This window comes from Pungitius pungitius, chromosome 8 (genome assembly GCF_949316345.1).
Source record: "Pungitius pungitius chromosome 8, fPunPun2.1, whole genome shotgun sequence".
Taxonomy (NCBI): domain Eukaryota; kingdom Metazoa; phylum Chordata; class Actinopteri; order Perciformes; family Gasterosteidae; genus Pungitius; species Pungitius pungitius.
Genome location: NC_084907.1, coordinates 12,598,880 through 12,618,857, shown reverse-complemented (window position 1 = coordinate 12,618,857; position 19,978 = coordinate 12,598,880). Strand labels below are relative to the sequence as shown.

General features: G+C 47.6%; 1 protein-coding gene across 4 annotated transcripts in view; it reads right to left on the bottom strand.

Moving 5' to 3' along the window:
* Positions 1-9,729: 9,729 nt before the first annotated feature.
* The window catches only part of pdzrn3b (PDZ domain containing RING finger 3b), a 70,685-nt gene continuing 60,436 nt past the window's right edge, over positions 9,730-19,978 (bottom strand). For all 4 annotated transcript variants that reach the window (XM_037448091.2, XM_037448090.2, XM_062564016.1 and 1 more), the window contains 7 exons: positions 15,224-15,477; positions 13,416-13,500; positions 12,322-12,420; positions 12,169-12,231; positions 11,936-12,037; positions 11,698-11,814; positions 9,730-11,306 (listed from right to left, as the gene is read on the bottom strand). In XM_037448091.2, coding sequence (XP_037303988.2) covers positions 9,816-11,306; positions 11,698-11,814; positions 11,936-12,037; positions 12,169-12,231; positions 12,322-12,420; positions 13,416-13,500; positions 15,224-15,477 — 2,211 coding nt within the window. In that variant the 3' untranslated portion in view covers positions 9,730-9,815. The remainder of the gene's footprint in view (positions 11,307-11,697; positions 11,815-11,935; positions 12,038-12,168; positions 12,232-12,321; positions 12,421-13,415; positions 13,501-15,223; positions 15,478-19,978) is intronic.

Genomic DNA, 19,978 nt, shown 5'->3' with positions numbered 1-19,978 from the left:
GTCAAGTCGAGTCAAAGACGAAGCAAGTCCCAAGTCGAGTCACGAGTCACCACTAATAAGTCTCAAGTCGAGTCACAAGTCGTGCCATTTTAGTTTCGAGTCATTTCGAGTCCTTTTATTATAGTGGGGACGGGGAACCCTGGGTGATGGTGCGCTGCCTCACAGACCTAGACTACGAAGGGAAGGGTAATGGTGGATCGACTGTGACTGTGTTATAGCACTGTAACGCTCACCCCAATGCTGCAGCGTAAATAAGGAGGCGATGACTGGCTTGCAACTCCGCTGCATTTATTTATATAAAACAACTCAACTTCGGTCACTGTTGGCCGTCACCACGCCGAACGAACACTTCCGCATACACGGCCCCCCAAAACTCGGGTTGTCTCGCGTAACTACAGCTGGTAACAGCATAACGTGAACACATGCAACATCTGCATAACTGATTAACTAATAACTTTAACTCAGCTCATTACACTACTTTAAAACGGACGTTGACATAATGTTGGCGAGGATTTCCATCGGAGTCTGAATCCGGGTTCAAAAATCCCGATTTTTGTAACCATGAACGAGCTGTCTCGTTGATACGGTCAAATGGACTGCAGTGATTGGATGTCGTGCAGGCAGCGCGCGCTCTCTGCATACAGGTGGCGCACATTTTTTGACAGATGCAGATAAACAGCGCGGCGCGGTGGTGTGAAAATGTTTTCCCCCAGTTTTCATGGGAAGTAGCAAGTCTTCTCGAGTCAAAAGGCTCGAGTCCAAGTCAAGTCACGAGTCATCGGTGTTCAAGTCCAAGTCGAGTTGCAAGTCTTTGTAAGTTTTGTCGAGTCGAGTCTCAAGTCATCAAATTCATGACTCGAGTCTGACTCGAGTCCAAGTCACATGACTCGAGTCCACACCTCTGCTAAATAGTGAGGTAGTGTGGTTATTGGAAATAAACTGATGGAGGGCTGCAACCTGACTGCGATGACCAATCACATGACCAGCGATCCTGAGGAATGAAAAGCTTCCATCGATGAGCATCCCGTTGGTGTCAATGGGCCATGTAGTGAAGTCTGATGTGTGAAATCTAATCTCTCTGTGCTTTGCAGGATTTACAGTACAATTTCAGCACAAATCACAAGGAACGGAGTGTGAGCTGATAAAACGCTGAAGGTCTACTGGCTCGCCCAAAGGTTGCAAATAATATTGTGAAATGGAACCAACAACATGTTCAAACCAGCAGTTTCCTGAATAACTACAAAGCTCCTCGTTGCTTGACAACCTTTTGTAGGATATCGTATGAACCGATGTACGAGGAGACATTGAGTTATGTGACGTAACCTTTTCTTGTTGACCATCGCTAATCAGCTAATGCCCTTCTGCTGTGCCTTCACCTCGGCTCCCACTCCCAGTATCAGAGTCGATTGGAAGCAATGGATCCAAGTCGTTTTCACCTTGTGCTGAAGGTTCACCTGGAGTTTCATGGAATGCATGCTGGAGATGTTTAACAACTTGGGGACTACAACCATCTGCTTGTTCCATTTCAATGTTTCTTGTGGTTTGGGGGGCCGGCCTTTTGGTAAACCCACGGATCACCAATGAAGATGAGAGGTTTTACAGGATCAAGTGCCCATGACAAACAAGGGATAATGGTCTCTATCTTGCATCATTTTCCCCATTGAGCACTAGCAGAACTAGTAAGTGCTGTGTGTCACACTGCCTCAACCGTCCCATCCTGTGGGTGGGTTCACACAGTGGGCATTTAAAGCTCTGTCGGGTTCGGACTACGCTCATTCTCCGTAAACCACGGCTGTGATTTTCGTCACTATGTCACTATGCAGAGTCTCTGTGACTCTCTGCCGGTTGGGAGGTAAATCATTTGGATCCAGTGGGAAATGTGGCGGTAAAGACCCAATTGGGAATACTGGATAAATCAGCTCCCAGCCAATAAATCTGCAGAGCGAGGGGGGGGGGGGGGGGGGGGGGGGGGCACCGAGGTTCGTGCGATCTGACCCAGGAAGCTGCGGCGTGAGAATAGCGGAGGGGGGCGAGCCGTGGGAGGACGCAGCGCTGTGAGTTACGGCTCCGCCGGGCCATAAAAGCACGAGCAACGGGGCCTTTGAAGCCAACAGGACAATGCAAAGGGGTCAAAGACGCTTATTGAGCATTCAAAGAGTTGCCTCGTGTTTCACGTGTGTGGGGTGGAAAATATTTAAGAAGATTAGACAAAACCAATTTTAAAAAAAACAAGTTGGAAAATGCTGAAGTTCGACTTGAAGAAGTCTAATTTGCACAGTATGTCGAATTTGAGAAAACCACTGGGGAGCCAGTCAAGGGAAATGAGCATGGACAAAGAGACAAGGGGGGGGGGTGCAGGTGATTAAACAGAGGGGGGCGGACAGACCATTCCACAGGCAGCAAGTGAAGAGAACACAGGACACACGAGATACTGAAACATCCAGAAGGTTTATTTTATCAGCACTGTTTAACCTCTTTCTTCATTCATGTCAGGTTTCAGATCAAATAATAAAGTTCTATGTTGTGAAACATTAGGATTTTAGATTTGCGATTGTCACATGATGATGAACTGATGAACAGTAAGTCACAGAAACACTGACTCCCTCTCAGATCTGATCTGCAGACCTCAATTCAACTTAAGCATTTCTTCTCTTCACTAGCTTGTCATATTACATTCAATATTTAAATAGGCCTCCTTATTCAAATGAGTGATAAAAACATTCAGTCTCCCTCGTGTGGCTCAACGGTATATTGCAGATTTAAAAGGTAATTTAAAAAATGAAGGAAGAAATTCTGAAGATTCATTTGAATCCGCTCATAAAATGTGGGGGGGGGGGCAGGATGGTCAGGCGGTGTTGGAATGTCTTTAAATGACTTTATGAAATGTTCCTTATATAATATGGACAAAAACGTAGTGTACTTGCTAAAAAAAGTAATTGTAAAATTTGTGTTATTTTAAAATATCAACGGTTATGCATTAGGTAATATCAGTAATCATGATGCTTTTATATAAAGCATAATTAGTTTGATGTGCAACTGAGAATCAACATCATCCAAATGATCATGTGATCAATATTTTCCTCCTGCTCTCACATTCCATCCTGACTGTTCCTTGCATGTTGTCCACCTGCTGCTCCTCTGCTCCTGATTAATCATCCGTCTGCTAACGGACCAATCGGAGCGACAGGTGGGGTTTATTATTCATTTTATGGATGTGATATTTTCGTTACCTTTGGAGGTTTGCTCATCCATCGCAGCTGTCACGTACAATTTCACAGCCAAACGTGTTGCTGTAGATTGAAATGGATCTGATATAATCCTGTCAAATACAATGAAGGTGTCACTTGTGAGTTGGAGGATATGAGCCTCTTTCGTTGTTGCCATATTCAACATTACTGCAGACGAAGCCACACAAAGTTACAAATACACCGCAATTACACTGACCCGGTCCGCAGCTCACAATACTAGTACTTCTTTGAAAAAACATATTTCCAGGTAGTTTTCTACACATTACAGTTCAAAGGGAAACACCGTATTATGTAATACAATGAATCTCTCTGCTGCTGCTGCTGCTATTCTTCCAGGTTGTAATCTGAACAACAGACTTCAGCAAGTCAAGCTCCCGATGATATTTATACATTAATTACATATTGGGGGAAAACAAATCCATAATAGCTACTGAGGTTTTGTACGTGATCCCAATTAGTAACGAGAGCTGGAAACATTTGCAATGCATTTTGTAATATTTCCATTTTCCATGCTCAGATGCAGTTTTACATCAGCCTCATGTCTTGAACAAAACTCTGTTTAGAATAATAAATATTTAGAGGTTGCAGCGCAACTCGCTGTTAAAACGTTTTGCCTCAGAGGCTTCTTCTTCTTCTTCTTCTTCTTCTTCTGATTGAGGTCATCAGGAATCAGACACAAGTGGATTTCAACTAAGATGTTCTGTGAAGGCTCCCCTGAGTGGAGCTTTGCTTTCCTGAATACTGTAAGAACTCTCTTGTTCATGTGTTTGAGGGATAATATCTGGGCTTGTCGAGCAGCTACGAGCCCCTCAGGGACTCTCAGGCCCCCCAGAGGCCCCCCAGAGGCCCCCCCTCCTTATCGGTTCCCGGATGGGTGCAGCCGAGGGTCTCGTTTGAACCGACGAGTCCTGCTTTCAAGCAGCAACGCGAGACTCGAATGGACGTGGAGACGAGCACTTCCAGGATTTATGGGAATAAACGTATCCAGATCAATCAAGATACTAAAAATACATGGGGGTGCTGAATTGATTTCCAGAGCTTTTGGTTTGCCTTGCTTGCCATATTGTTATCTCCCATTAAAAGAGTGTGTTGGGAGACTTGTACGGAGCCATTAATCACAAGGCTTGGGTTTGGTCAGGCTGAAGGAGAAGTAATCAATTACACTGAGCTTGTACCCCAGGCTGCTCTCATTATCATAATCCTCCCCTTAAGTCATGCTGAGATAGCAGAATTACACTCCTCTGTCACTACGTTATTCTACACAATTGTCCAGTGTCCAGTGTTGTAGTTGCATGAGGGAGGGATGTGGTGAGGGCTAGTTCGAGGTTTTAATGTCAGGGACATTATATCAACAGTTGATTATAGTAAATGAATCCCCATTCAACTGTGAAGGGTGTAATGGTAAAATATGTTATAACATAATCTTATGCTAAAAGAGTGATTATTGTGTGTGTTGACGCAATGTGAGAAGAAAAGGGAGATACAAAAGTTTTCCAGGATCACCAGCTGATGATCCTGCCTCATACCTCCTTAGACAAGAGAGAGAAAGGACGGGCGGAAACCGAAGGAGTCCTGATTGACGTCACGTGTATCCAGCGAAAAAGAATTCATTTCTACAGACTCGGGTAAGAAGTGGAAATTCCAATTATAAAGTAACAGTAAGAGTTGAACATAGCGGAAACGGATGACTGATCAAGTGGTTGTTGTAGTCTGGGGAATATAGGCCTACAATTATTTTTTTACATTTGGGTGTTTTTATTATTTTTTTATTTTTATTTTGCATTATTTTATGCGAAGGTAGATAGGACCGTGTACAATAGCGATTTCACTCGGAACAAATTCTCCGAGGTCGTAACACTCGCTATTGACTACCCGGGTAAAATAAGACCGTTGTTATTGTTAACCAGACGTGAGTTCTACTGAATTACCTTTAGAATAAGATCGTGGCAATATCGAAGCGTGAGTTTTGACTGGGGTTTTTGCAAAGTTTTTCCTTGTATAAAGAAACTACGCCTTACGGTGACGACTGTATTGTAATAAGTAAACCGGTAGGGTCCACACCAGTAAAAGATGGGTGGCCAGTCCGCAAAACACACGGAACCGTGGGGTCCGATTGTGGCAATGATGCAGCAGAAATACGGGAAAACATGTACAGAGTGTCTCCCATACTGGACTAAAGAGTTTGGTTTTCCAGAAAACGGCTCGTTGAGTGCCGCTAAACTTAAAATGTTAAGAGGGGATTTGGAAGCAAGGTTGAAAGAATTGAAAAGTGGTAAAAAGGTCAAAGTGAAAGACTTAGAAATAATAGAGAAAAACCAGACATGTCTGGCACAATGGGAAACGGAATGTGAATGTAGGGAGAGAAAACAAATGATGAAGAAAATGACTTGTTTAAAAACTGAAAAACCTGACATAGAAACACAGAATAATCCATGTGTGTCTTCTCCATTGTATCCATCCCTGACAGGGGCAGGCGGTCCTCTCCTGAACACGTGTTATCAAATTCCTGCACCACCTCCAGTCCAACAATCCCATCCACCGTACAACCCCGATCCAACGGTTGGCAGACCTGTAACACGCAGTCAAACCCGGCTGGGAGACCAGGGAGGTGCAGACGTCAAATCATGCTCACCCCTCAACCCATTCAAACCTGACCCCACAGCCCAGTCCACCCCGGACTCTGCATGGTCAATCCACAACCCATCCTCCTGGAGGGGCACAGCCGGAAGAATTGTGGATTTTCTTAGTCCTAACACCACCATGGACAGTAAACTGGATGGGTCTTATATTCAAGACCCCATGATTCAAGTTCTACGGCCACAGGATGGACTACCTGGGCTCGTATTCAGGCCCTGGACCTCCGCGGACATTCAACAAGCTGCCTCCCATCTGCCCAACATAAAAAATGGCGAGGCTTTTGGAAAAGAGTTCCTGACGTTTTGCAAAGAATTCATGCCCACCGGAGCGGAGGTCCACCGCCTGCTGGTCAAACATGTGGGCCCAAGTGACTTCAGCAAAATCAGAGCAATGGTCACTGGTGCCGGCTGCGACTCCCACCAAGTGCACCGCGACTGGAGCAATGAGGCAAACCTCAACTACAGAACATTCATAACAGCCATCTGTGCTGCTGTGGTTGCGGCCTTCCCAGCGGCTGTCAACATGGCACTCATCAACAGCACAAAACAAGGTAAAGCCGAAGATGTAACCTTTTACTATCAGCGTCTTGTGGCTGCTTTTCAGATTCAGAGCCTCGAGGAACCCACGGACATAACCAACATGACCGTGTGGGAAACACCTCTCAAGATCACGCCTTCATGAACGGGCTTCTGCCCGACATCAAAACTGCCACAGAACACTCTGTCGTGGGTCTGGAAGATGCAAGGCTCACAGAAGTGGTAAAACATGCACGACACAATTATAAAATGCGTGTGGAAAAACAAACGTGTCCAGACAAATGCAGGCAGCAGACTGGGGAGAGGGCCCAACTCGCGATGCTCCAAGCCGTAAAACAGATGACACTGGGTGCAGAAGGAGGACGAGACCCCCACCCATCCGGAAACTCTTATGGGAGGGGCCAACAGAGAGGACGAGGCTGGGGAATGAATCGTGGAAGAAGAGGGCGGATGTTCAGAAGAAAGAACTGGAAAGCACGACGCTATGAGGGACCGTTCCAGATTCTCCTTGTCACCCAAACAGCTGTCAAAGTAGCTAAAAGGGCAACTTGGATCCACGCATCCCATTGCAAGAAGGTTCCAGATCCAGTACCAGCAGTGGGCTCAGGCGACCCTACCCCCACAACAAGTGTCAATCAACCGACACCACCGTTGCAGTGACCACGGACGGGTTCACGACGGGCAGTTGACCGACAGACACACAGTGCATTGTGATCTGTGTTGACTGTCTACAACGCGGATGCCTCACAAGAAAGAAGGTTGGCAGACTCCACATCCCAACGTGTACCTGCGGACCAACACAAGAAGAAGAACACGACCAGGACCCCTCCACATAGACACAGTAGTCGTTTGTGTCACTGCGGTTTCATTGGATCTTAGCATCTTTTTGGATTTGTAATCAGCTATCTAAAGCATTTTTATATTCTCATGTTTCTGTGTTCATTTCTAGTGTTCTAAATTTAGTTTCATATTTACTTGCTAAACAACCCGAGACTTGGTCTCACAATATTATGTGTGATTAAAGAATAATCAAAAGAGTGGAATGTAATGGTAAAATATGTTATAACATAATCTTATGCTAAAAGAGTGATTGTTGTCTGTGTTGAAGCAATGTGAGAAGAAAAGGGAGCAATAAATGGACTTTTTGCAACGTTGATCATTCATCAAGACTCTGTTTCATTAGACAAATCATTCTCTTCTACCGAGCTTATTGAAATATTTCACAACAAGGGACACCCATATTACAAGGCAAAGTCACTCTTCATTAATTATGTGCAGGCGTACGCATGTCTTATCTGGTACAAGGAAAGTTGCTGTCATTGTTTTTCTATTTTAAGCCAGCATCACAGATGGAGGGATTGATAATGAGGGACATGTCAACCGCTGCTGCTTCAATCTTCTGGAAATTTTATCACAGAGAAATACTAAATTGGCCCTAGTTCCCCTATAACTTAAAGTAGCATCCTGGGATTTTATTCTGGTAATTAGGGGGAGCAGAACAATCTGTAAACAACATGGATATATCATCGCCTTATAATGTGGCTAATGGGCAAACGGCTACCGCTGTATAGATCCAGTGGACCCATCAGCATCCAATCTAAAGTCTGACTCTCCCTGGAGCTCGCTTCTTGGTCTCTTTATATCGTGCCTTTTGGCAGCTGAATGACTCGCCACATTCACAAGCTTTTGTCTGTCGCTTGTTCCATGTGTCGATAGGAAGAGTGAGAACCAAAAGGGTGAAGCTGCAAATCCAAAACAATGAACTGAAAGTCAACAGAATGCTCCGTAGAGCAAAGAAAAAAAGTCTCAGGTCAGAATGCACTGAGCATGAATGAACACTAAACACTAAATCAATAATAATAGCATTGCGCTAATTGTTGTTGCCTCATAAAGAAAAAACGACAAAGTGTGATTGATGTAATCGAGGTGAGATAAGCTCTCCCAGTCCTCAGCAATGACACTGAGCTGCTAATTGTCAGATCATATGGGACTGAGGGGACCAGCCGCCCCGCCCAACAGATGGTGGGAGTCTGGAGTCAGAAAAATAAACAATTAGCACAGCGAGGAGCCAAATGACCATGAGAGGGAGCCTCATGTCCTGCACAACTTGGTCCCAACATAGAACCTCATGCTGCTCAGGAACAGATGCTACGACCAGGACAGGAGCAAAAGAAAGCTGTTGGCCTTTAGACAGCGGACAAAGCCATTAGACTTCCCTTTGCCTCAGGACCCCTGCAGTCTATGACTTGAACAAGTGATCAAGCAAGCTGATCATGTCGATCCATTGAGGATGCAAGTGATCTACTTAAAAATCTCTGAAACCAGAAAGCTGTGGGGCATTTTATTGCAAAAAGGAGAATTTGAGTTTAAGTGAAGCTATGTTTTGGAACCCAGAGGATATTTTTGTCACCTGGACGACGCCCCCCCCCGATGGATGATTGGACCCTCCAGGCTTGGTTTTGCTGTAAGCACCTTCACCCATTGATACACATGATCCAAAAGCTCTCACAAATGACAAATTACAACAATTGAAAGCTCATCATATATAAAACAATAATTTATTATTTCTCTCATTTTACAAGACATCAAATTGTGAGGCTAACTAAGGATTTGTTAAGCTGTTATTCCGTCCAATACACGAAACCCTAAAAAGGCGAAAGCGACTACGACGTGTGCCTCAACAATCACAAACATTCCAATTCCAATGCGAGGAAACATCTTTGTCTAAAGATTGGTGCACACACGATGATACTCGGTCACCATCGCAGCTTTTATTCACTTTGGGAAATCAGCACCATTAGAGAGAAATCAAAGCCAAAACGATCATTTCTTTTTTAATTTACAAAAGTCCTTTTGAAAAGGATAACGTGTTCTACCTTGCAGGAAAATAGCATTGTTTCCATAAAAGCATTAAGTATGCGTAGCAGTAAAATACTGATAAGAGATATATAGTACAAACAAAATAATGTAAAATAGTGTAAATGCTGGCTTGTTTATGTATGGCACGCGCTCTTAACACACCTTCAAAAAAACCTTCCAAAAAGTCACATGTCGTGTATCTGTATCCAAAAATGATTCGAAAGAGCAAGCACAAAAAGGTAGAAAACGTTATTGAAAGAATTAGAAAAAAAAAAAAAAAAAGGTTCCAAAATCCTCCTGGAAGCCACGTACCATTCAAGCCCACCATCGTTCCAAAGACCTTCTCTTCTTCACCGCGAGGGAGGACATGCTCCATTCTAGAAAGGCTCTCCTTATTTCCTATGTACAAAGTGTTGCCACATTGAAAGAGGCAGAACCCCCCCCCCCCCCCCCCCCCCACCCCCCCTGTTAGTGTCCTATGTACACTCCATTGCACTCCGGTCCGTCCTCTTATGGCTGACCTGAAGACCAGGACTTACACCGTGGTCACAGACAGGATGGCGTTGTAAACCCTGGTGCCGTCTGGTGACTTGGTGCCGTGGGTCAGCAGTTCCTGGATGGTCATCCAGTTGTCAAATATTTTCTTACTCCTCTTCTTCATCATCTTCTTGTGGCTGAGTTCGATGATGCTGGGCTCCTTCCTGTCCTCCGGGCCCGACTGCTCCTTCAGGCAGTCGGCCCGGCTCTGCTTCATGAACTCGCGGCGCTGCCTCTGCTCCTTGGAGCGCACCGCGTGCTGCTTCCTCTCCTCCTTGCTCCAGTAGCGGCCCATCTTCAGCTCGCTGATGGCGTCGTCGTCCGTCGTCATGCCGCCGCTGCGCTCGGCGTGGATGCGCAGGGCGCGCTCCCTCAGCAGCTTGTCCCGCACGGGCCGCTTGGTGATGTAGCGCGTGCCGTCGCTGCGGATCTTCACCTTCCACTCCATCTTGGGCTCCGGGCCGCCGGGGTCCCGGCACATGCTGACCAGGCTCATCTGGCTCTGGGCGTACTCCACGGCCGACTTCTGCTGGATGAGCTGCATGTAGCTCTGGTAGTGCTGCGCGTGGGCGGGGATGTGGGCGTGCTTGTACGGCGAGCGCGGCTGGGCGAAGCCGCGCCCCGACTTGACGGACTCGTCCGGCTTGCGCTCCTGGCTCTCGGCCGGCGCCGCTCCGTCCGGGTCCTTGGCGCAGCACCTGCTGCGGCCGGGGACGCCGGCCTCTTGGACGGGGGGCAGGAGGGGCTTGAGGGCCCCGCCCGCGGAGCCCGAAGCTCCGGCCGGACGCGGCTCCTCGGCTCCCCGGCGCAGCGAGTTGTCCGGGGACAGCTCCAAGGTGAGCGGCGTGCTGCGGCAGCTCTCGCCGGTGTTGTACGCGCTGGAGCTGTCCTTGTCCGATTTCTCGGGCAGCTCGGTGATGTCCGAGAGCTCGTGGCGCCGCGCGTCGATGCTGGTGTTGTAGTTGCGGAAGCCGCTGTCGTGGAGCATCCAGGACTCGCGGCACTGCTCCCTCAGCTGCTGCATCTTGTGGGCGCGCACGATGTTCAAGCACTCCAGCTCGATGGTGCGCAGCTCCTCGTTGAGCATCTCCAGCTCTTTGTCGACGCCCTCTTGGTCCTGACCTCCCGCCCCGGCGCCGCCCTGGTGGTAAAGGCCCTGGGCCCCGCTGCTCCTCATCTGGCACTTGAGCTCCAGCAGCTCCCGGAAGCGCTCGCACTCGTCAGCCGGGATGCCCAGGAAGTCGGCGTCGGCGTAGTCGCCGCAGAGGGGCAGGTCGCCGCTGCCCAGGGTGTCCTGGCTGTAGGCGAGCTTCCTGCAGCTGCCCAGCGTGTTGGAGGCGGTGGTGTGATCGTCGCCGAGGTTCTCCTGCTCCGAGCTCTCGTCGTTCCGCGTGCTCTCGTCCGTGCGGCCGACGCCGCTGTCCTTCTCGTGGTGGTTGGACAGCAGCGTGGCCGTGTCCGTGGTGCCCCCGTCCTCCTCGTGCTTCTTCTGGTGGAAGCAGACGACAAAATCACTCAAAAATGAGTTGTGGGGTTGTTTTCTTCACTTTGTTCATGTTTCAAATCATCAAAGCTGTTGGATTTCTGCAGATTTTTGGCGTAAATTGTCAAAGACTTCCAGACAAATAGCACGTGTTTCAATGAATGAATGTGGGTCGGGGAGATACCGCTCACAAACAGAATTGATCTACTATTACCAATTAAAAAATGCTGCTTTATGAACACCTAATATGTAGCACAAAAGCTTCTGTCAATGAGCGTGTGCTTTGCCGTGTGAATGTCTCAGGAAAAAAGAGTGTTGCCAAAAGAAGTGAACAACAGCTGTCACTCTGCAGATTGCTAGTGCCTCTCCATGTGTGTGTGTGTGTGTGTGTGTGTACCTGCTGCAGCATGCTGGCGGTGAACTGCATGGCCTGATGATGCTGCTGCTCCAGCATGTCCATGTGGAGGTCATCCAGGAAGACGTTCCTGTCATCATCCATCCAGCCCTCGTCCAGCTGAGACGCAGTCGGGGGCAGAAGAGAGTTCAGAGAAACATACGAAACTGGAATTTGAGGGAAACAATACTGGGTTCCTAAAGTGGCCGGATGAGGTTCATATGAAAGGCTTTCGTAGTACCTGGATCTCCGGTCTGGCCACCAGCAGAGAGATATTCTGGTTCCCCTCACTGGTCAGCAGCGCTACAGCATCCTCCCGGTTCTGGATCTCAACACCATTGATCTTATGGGGACAGAGAGAGACAATCCTCAATACCTGAGCCCAACCGGACTCATTTACAAACAAGCAACCGGCTGAAAGAAGTACTCATGAACTGAATAGTGAAGAAACAATTAAAGCTGCAGAGTTCTCACCTGAATGATTTTGTCCCCCTCTCTGATTCGGCCATCCTTTGCAGCGATGCTGTTTGGGTCAATCTACAGAGAAGAGAATAATTCCACTCAGGACTTGTACGTCGTCCCCTCTGGCTTAAAGCAACCCCGTCTCTGCAGAGAGGCACCACGTACCTCACTGATGTAGATCCCAGCCTCATCCTCGTCATCAGTCCTGTAGCAGATGGTCAGGCCGAGCTTCTCTTGGATGTTGGCCCGGTATAGATCCACTTCCTGGTGAGACACACAATCATATCAGGTCCATCTGAAGCCAATGCCTTATTGTTCTTTCATAAGACAACGTAGTAAAGTAGTTGTCCATTTTCTTTTTATGGAGGGACTAAACATAGGGACAAAATGTGAAGCCAGAAATACTGCGTTGACTGAGAGGCTCCGGGTCACATGGTAAAAAATGAAACTGTGCTTTGTGTGTGATGATGTCCTGCCACAGGGATTAGAACATTTATTATAAACCCCCCGTTGTATATTTATGGCACTCAGTGAAATGGATATGACCTCACTGTATTTTATTAAGGAGTCATTTCAAATTATGCAGTGCGTTTCATTTCATTCCTATATAGCCTAGTATATAGTGTCCTATATGTTCTTTTATTTATTCATATATAGTAATTGAGGTTGTGTTACATAGTAGCCACATATAAATATATTTAATCATTCATTTCCATATTTATTGATCTGGATCTATCTATCTAATCTATTCTTGAGCAAACTACAAACATTAAGTTGAGTCCTTCTGCGAGGATCTGCCTCCAGCTGCTAAGCGAGTATTATTAATATTGAGCAGGGCTTGTCAGGGTCGGCGGAGGTCACTGACGGAGCACAGCGGAGGCTCCATCCTCATTCAGCCATTGTTAGGGTGCATCATCAGATTCATCCCCGCAGACCTATTATCTGTGCCATCTAATTATGCTCCAGCCGGGGAAGACATATTAGGCCCTGCCACTTCTAAGTAATGATGTCACCGCTGTGCATCTGCTGGAGCGAAGCAGCAACTCGATCCCTGTCTGGACTACATCTCGGTGTCTATATCGCGGGAGAGTGCCCCATCCATAACTGGAATGGATCAGCACACAGCACTTGTGGTCGCTGGTGAAGGCCGTTGGAGCGGCGACACGGAGGCGACCTCGGGCCTGGTGATGCACGGCGTTCTGAATGTGCACCGTCATCGAGACCGGGCTGGAGATGGAGAAAGTGGAGCTGACATTCACCTCATATTCCAGCTCCTCGCGCTCTATGTCCTGCTGCATGACCTCCAGGAAGTCATTGGAGTCAAAGTATGCATGTGGCGGATGCCTGAGGAAAGAAAAAGGAGGCACGGTAAACTGGGGAAGAGTGAGTGCTAATGGACACACGAAAAGAAGAAAGAGGAATCCTTTACCAACACTACGTTTCATTCTGCCCCAGATTTGAAAAAAATGTAATAAGGAGGGACTGAAGGTAGACGTGACTCTTGAATCAGATGTACTGAAACCGGAGGCTAATCACAAATTAACATGCCTTCTTATTAACGACTCAGAAATCAATTAAAGGAACCACAATCATTCATTAAAGGGCAACTGCTGCTGCCACAGGGTTTGAAATGCAGCCAAACGGTCTGCGCTCTGGGTGCTAACGCTGGCACGCACACACACACGCACACACGCACACACACACACACACACACACTTGAAATGCGTCCATGTCATCCTCCGTATGGGACAGGGACATTTTCCTCTCCAACCTGAGACGCGTCCTGGCTGTCCTCAGCTGTGTGGTCCGGAGACAAAGATAAGGTGTCCCTCTCTTAATTGACTATTAAAACCAACGGCCTGGCTGCGTCTCGGGGGGGGAAGTGACCTTTTTAACATTGCAGAGTTCTGAAACCAAAGGATTTTCTGTATCTTTAAAATGCACAGAAGGCTTTCTGGTGGCATGTGTATTAATCTTACTGTTGCCACAGCGATACTGCAAGCAAAAGGGTGGTTTTAAAAGTCTGTTTCAGCCCAATCTCTGTTGATTGGAATTCTGCTTTCCTGGATGGAATATCATTTTCTGCGAGCCAAGATCAGGTTGAGGCGCATTGCCTCAAATAAGATAATAACATCAAATACTGTAAAGGCTTATGACACTCCACAACCCTGCATGTACACATGTATAATAATGTATAATACTATAATATAAGGGACTAACATTAACAATTACTGTAGAAGTACAAAGCTCGTGGACCAGAGGAGCAGCTCGGGGGTCTGTTCTTGGTTTTTATTCATCTGTTTTGCAGGGACAATGCACACCAATCACCAGTTGTACCAGGACTGAGCCAGAGTAGGGCCAAAGAAGCTGATTTCAGGAATCAGGAATTTCCATCTGCTGTCCCGGTGCAGATGTTTTTGAGCCAGCATCACATCTGCACATGAGTGTCTAATCTGTAGGCAACAGGCTGAGAATCCTGCTGTTGGAGGCCTTTGGCCTTCTGATTACTGCTTGCAGTCCAGGAAGTTTCAACCAATCACATTTGCGGTCATTGGTTGTGTGGGAAGAGCAAAAGAAGCAGAGAGCATTGGCCTGAATGAAGTACGGTTTGACACCAACGTAGCTTTTAATAATCCTGTAGACGTCTTCTCTCACCGCCAAATCCACTCTCCAGTTTCTTAATCAGTAAACAATGGCTGGTGCTCGGAAGAAAAGAGTCTTGGCCTTGATATTTGTTATTTAGATTCAACGCAACTCGTGAAATATTGGCCTTTACCCTCAGAGCTTCACATTTAGCCAATGAGTTCTGACAGTCCAGCTTTCAGGTGCGTGAGATGTAGGCCACTCGAGGAGACATATTAGCTACAAGGGCATTTCTGTAGTGACGAAAGAAAATTTCCGAATGGAGGAGGGCCTGGAGCTTTGTCCTTCCTGCCATTGAACCACTCACTTTGCATTCCCAGCTGACTTTAAAAAGGACATATTATGTTAAAGAGATAGGCGCTAAAATGAACGTGTTAAGGTGGTAATACACAGAATATATGTGTATATATGTGTATGTACTTACTCCTCTGGGAGCAGATACTCCTCCAGCTCCGTCATGGGCGGTGAAGAGGGGGAGAGTTTTGTGAGGGCCATGATGTGCTGGAGCGTGATGTCGGTCTGGGTGCTAGTGTCCGAGACCTGGGCGTCACCAGCCGGGCCGAGCGCTTTGAGGTGCGGGGCTCGCCGCAGAACCTGCACCACGATGGGCTCCTTGGCGGTGCGGAAGGCCTCCACAGCCTGGTCGTGGGTGGCCTTGGAGAGGTCCTTGCCATTGACCTGGAGGAAGATAAAGACAGGACCAATTGGTATCTTCCATAAGGACTTTTTGATGGAGAACCAACAGGAGGGAAGAATGTGTGCTGAATTGTGCCGGAGACTGAACATGACGTTCCCAATGATGTAATCATCGAGATGATTGAGGCTTCACATGAAGCACTACGACCACTAACTGGACAGTGATAATGTGTAGGAGAAATGACTCATTGCTACCGTAGCTTGTTTTACAGGGTCATAGCAGACTAAAGACCTTAATTAGGATGAGTCTGTATTTAATTAATCAACGTCATTTAGCCCGAGGCTGTGCGGAGGAGCCCTCATTTAGCAAAGATATGACCTTCCGTCGGAGTGTGTGCCGCACGTTAACCTGACATCAGTCAAAAGGCCACGGCGCGTCGCAGAAGAGAAGCTGATGGGAGACCAGTTCTCAACGAGTCACTCAATCAAGTGAGATTAGACATTAAATAAAGAAGACCCAGGTCTTCGCACACATCTATGCAGTCCAAAATGTCATGGCGAGAGAATGGCTGTGAACCCCAAAAAAGCATTAAGGCAGTGACCCCCCCCCTCCCCCATTTGCATACATATTGCATCCTGGGTCATCCCACTGGCCTTCTGATTTTATCAGGGTTCACCAAGAGCCACAGTTCCCCTCATCATGTGGACTTTGTGGCTTAATGATTCCTGGAGCTTCGATAGGATTTCAGGCCCTCATCTCGTCTTTAGAAGGGAGTCACTTTGCAGCATTGAAGTTCCCGCGTGTTCCTTTTCGCGCGTGTCACAGCGTTCACTTTGTGCTAAAGGTGGGGGCCGCTTGGCGTGCCTTCCTTCTGGCCCGTGTCTCATTCGCATTCACGGCACACTTTGCAGACTTTACTGTGCTGCTGTGCTTTAATCAGCATTAATATTGAATCTCCTCCAGGGAATGAATGCTGTGTATATACACGTAACCTCCCCTTGACCCGGACAACATGAAAGCTGAGGACATATCTGGATAAAGGAGTACATTGAATGAATACACCAAAGGCACAGGGCTTGTGTGTGTGTGTGTGTGTGCGCGCGCTTGGAAGAAGGACGAAGAAGGGAGGAGGAGGAGGGAATCTAATACAGAAATGAGAGGAACCAATCGTGCCCACTATTAATGCTAATCCTGGGCCTGCAGGATAATTGGATCATCTCAGTGGACTTAAACTTCTTCTTCTTCTTCTACATCCAAACTTAATCGCTCATCTATTCGGGGTTTGCTTTGATTATATCGGCATTGAGAAAAGCGCGTTATCATATCACAGAATACTAATGTGAGGAAACCTGCCAACCTGCGAAACAAAGCAACCTTGAGATATAACACCGCTCTCTCGTCAAAGCAACAGCTAAAAAAACCAACAGGGAGCCTTGGTTTCACAACTAAGGCTGCTGCTGGCGGGGTCGGTAATGAGCCCTCCTTAAATCACACGGGACCTCACATCCTCAGCCATCTTTGTCTCCCACAGCGAGTTGTGATGTCGCACCGAGGAAATACAAGCGCCTTTGTGCTGCCTCGGCGCCGCATGCGTCCACACCGGTTGCCAGGAATCCCGGGGGCTCCTCGGGGGCAGCCAACCAGAGACAAAGCCTTTAGCCCCCCCCCCGTCCTGTTGAGCCCAGAGCGTTATGCATCAGTGCGCTTAATGTTGAGGGGAGGGGGTCTCTTCCCAGCTGTGGAAGAGGGGGGGGGGGGGGGGGGGGGCAACCTCCATTCACTGGGCTCACCTCTGACATGCAGCGGCCCTTTGCGCCACACTGAGAAATGATGACACACAACCCTCCACTGCCACCTCGGAGTCCTCCTTAACAGGAGCTATGGAGCTAAATCCATTTGAATGACAACGACACTAAATCACACAAATGCGGTGTCCCTGATTGGTGAGGAAGTCACACAGCTGTGGCTTTGTTGCTCACAGCCGTCAGATCACATCTGCAGTGGACATCGCTGCACCTGAATCCCCGCAAAGATCATCCTTAGGGGCTGTGAGACGCTGATGTGGGGAATCTACGTGTGCATGTGTGCGCGTCATCAGCCATTGTAACTCGCTGCCAACGATGCTTATCTGCCGTCTCTTTCGTTAAGCGGCAGGCAGGCCGAGGCCGCCTCAGCTTCTTCTTTGTTTAATCGGTTTCATCCAAATCGACCACCTTATTCATGAGCATCCAGATATTAGAAAAGCAATCGATCCAGGTTAAAATACAGTTGAATCGACCGTTTGCGAAGCTCCAAAGTGATTTAATGTACACGCTACACGCTGACATCTATGGCCAGTTTCCACATACACAGCACATGTGCTTTTTTCTACTGGGTTCCAATGTGAGCTGTAATCCCACTAAATAATGCTGAAGGAAATGCTGATTGGCGTCCGAGGGAATGCTAAGTTAGTAGTGAGTGTCCTGTCCAACTTGCCGAGTGAGAGCGCTTTGTATTGACACATCGCTGAGGAGACAGGCCTGCTGTCCCTAGTTACGGTTGCTAAGCAGTAAAAGATTGGGTTAAGAAAACACAAAAAATATATATATTTGCATCCATGAACTGCAAAAAAATGATCTAAAACAAAAAGTAAAACAGTATTTAACCTCCCCCATGTTCTTAGTCAATAGAAAAGCCATTGCAGCATATTCAATGGCTGTGGTGTGAAACATTAGTCTTTGATACGGCCTGACCCTTTAATGAAAAAGAGAAGAACTTCATTAAGGAGCCGGGCTTTCTGTTCCTCTGGGAAACGCAGTGAGGTGAACAGAAAGGTGGAAACTGGAGGAGACCTTTCAGAGGGAACCCTGGGAACTGGAGACGAGCGCCTCACACGGCCTCCTCTTCCTGCTCGGACATGACGTGACATTTTGAGTACTAGAAGGGTTGTTTTAAGGGGGATTGGGATGGGCGGAGCTATGTAACATTTGAGTGAATGTGGGTCATTTTGCTTGAAAATCACAGTTAATCCCTCTTTTATTCCACTTAAACCATTGTCATAAGAAAGAAAGATGTTTCAGAAGTGCACACACTGTCAAGTGTGTCTTTCAAATCTGCAGCGTGCTTTTTCTTTTTGAACCAATTGGACAGAAAAGTCCAAATCACAGAAGCCTTTATTTGCCACAGTTTCCATCTTACTGAGGATTACAGAACAAACACCAATAAATACCCATAATGCAGAGTGAAGGAGACACCAGTGTTTAATGATAATCAGATTAAAGTAGGGGGCATCGTGTTATCTGAGGCCGATTAATTAAGAACTTCCAGTGTGCTCCCAGTTGTCTCTCCCTCTCTACACTAATTGAAACCAAAGTGAGTCTCAGTGATCAAACAGAGCTGCAACAAAGACCTATTGGGTGGAGGAAGGGGAGCTGATGAATTAAGCATTAATCACACACACACACACACACACACACTTGTAAGACCGTCCTGAATTTTCTTCATTGAGGCATCTGCAGTTTAAATCCTGCCCCTAATGACACACAGAGTCATTAGGTCATCACCCTGCTGAGAGGCTACGTTTTACCAGGATGCACCAACTCCCCGTTAAGATACCGCTTCATTTACCAGCCAATACCAATTGGGTACCAGTTTTTAGTAGCAAAAGAAAATCTAGCCCTTTTTGTGATAATAACCCACCTGCACCACATCGCACATGTGTGCGATCCGTCAGTGGAGGGAGTGCCTTCTCACAGCCTTGTTTGATCCCTCTTTGTCATTTGCTGTGGACTGAGGGGCCTGGGCTCCTGCCACGGCTCCCCTGTGGCCCCCGGCCACCTGCTCCAGTGTTTAACAGATGTGGCGCTCAAACAGGGGGCTCCATCTTGGTCGTTATTAAAAAATAAATAAAGTCAGGCTGCGGTGATCTCTGTGTCGAGCCTCATTAACGAGCGGCTCGGGCCGAACGAGGACTCTTTAATTTTTTTGATGAGGCCCCCGGACAGCGGGTCAGGGGAGGGGCGGAGGATTGAAGGGATGGCGGGTTGTCTCGTACAAAATATTTCTGTCTAGTTCCTCTGTCGGGTCTGGTGCGGGACACGTCCTACTGAGACCATCTGGCGCTGTGACAACCTGCCTTCTTCAATTGGGGATAGAACTAATTAGAGGGCGCCGTTGGGTTGGCAGAACTTCTATTGCCCTGCAGATCAATCGTTTTCGGTTCAGGTTCCTCTGCAGGGAACAGAGAGTGGAATTGACACACAGCGACGCAGAGGCCTAAGCAACTTAACGGAGTCAAACAATGGCCCGGATCAGTTGGGCATGGATCCGAGGGCCCTGATAGCGGGCTTGCGCCGAGGCTCTAATTAAGCTCCGGGTCTTGTAGGAGCCGCAGCACGGCGCCACAGCCCTTACGGAGTGCTTCTGGGGAGATTAAGCCCGTCAAACAGAGTTTGCCAGGCCTCTGCCTTAAAGTCCCTGACAAAATCCGCTGAGCCTACATCTCCACACGGCGCTTACCTTCAGCTGGGAAGAAAGCACCGAGGGGTCCGTCGCTGTCAGAAG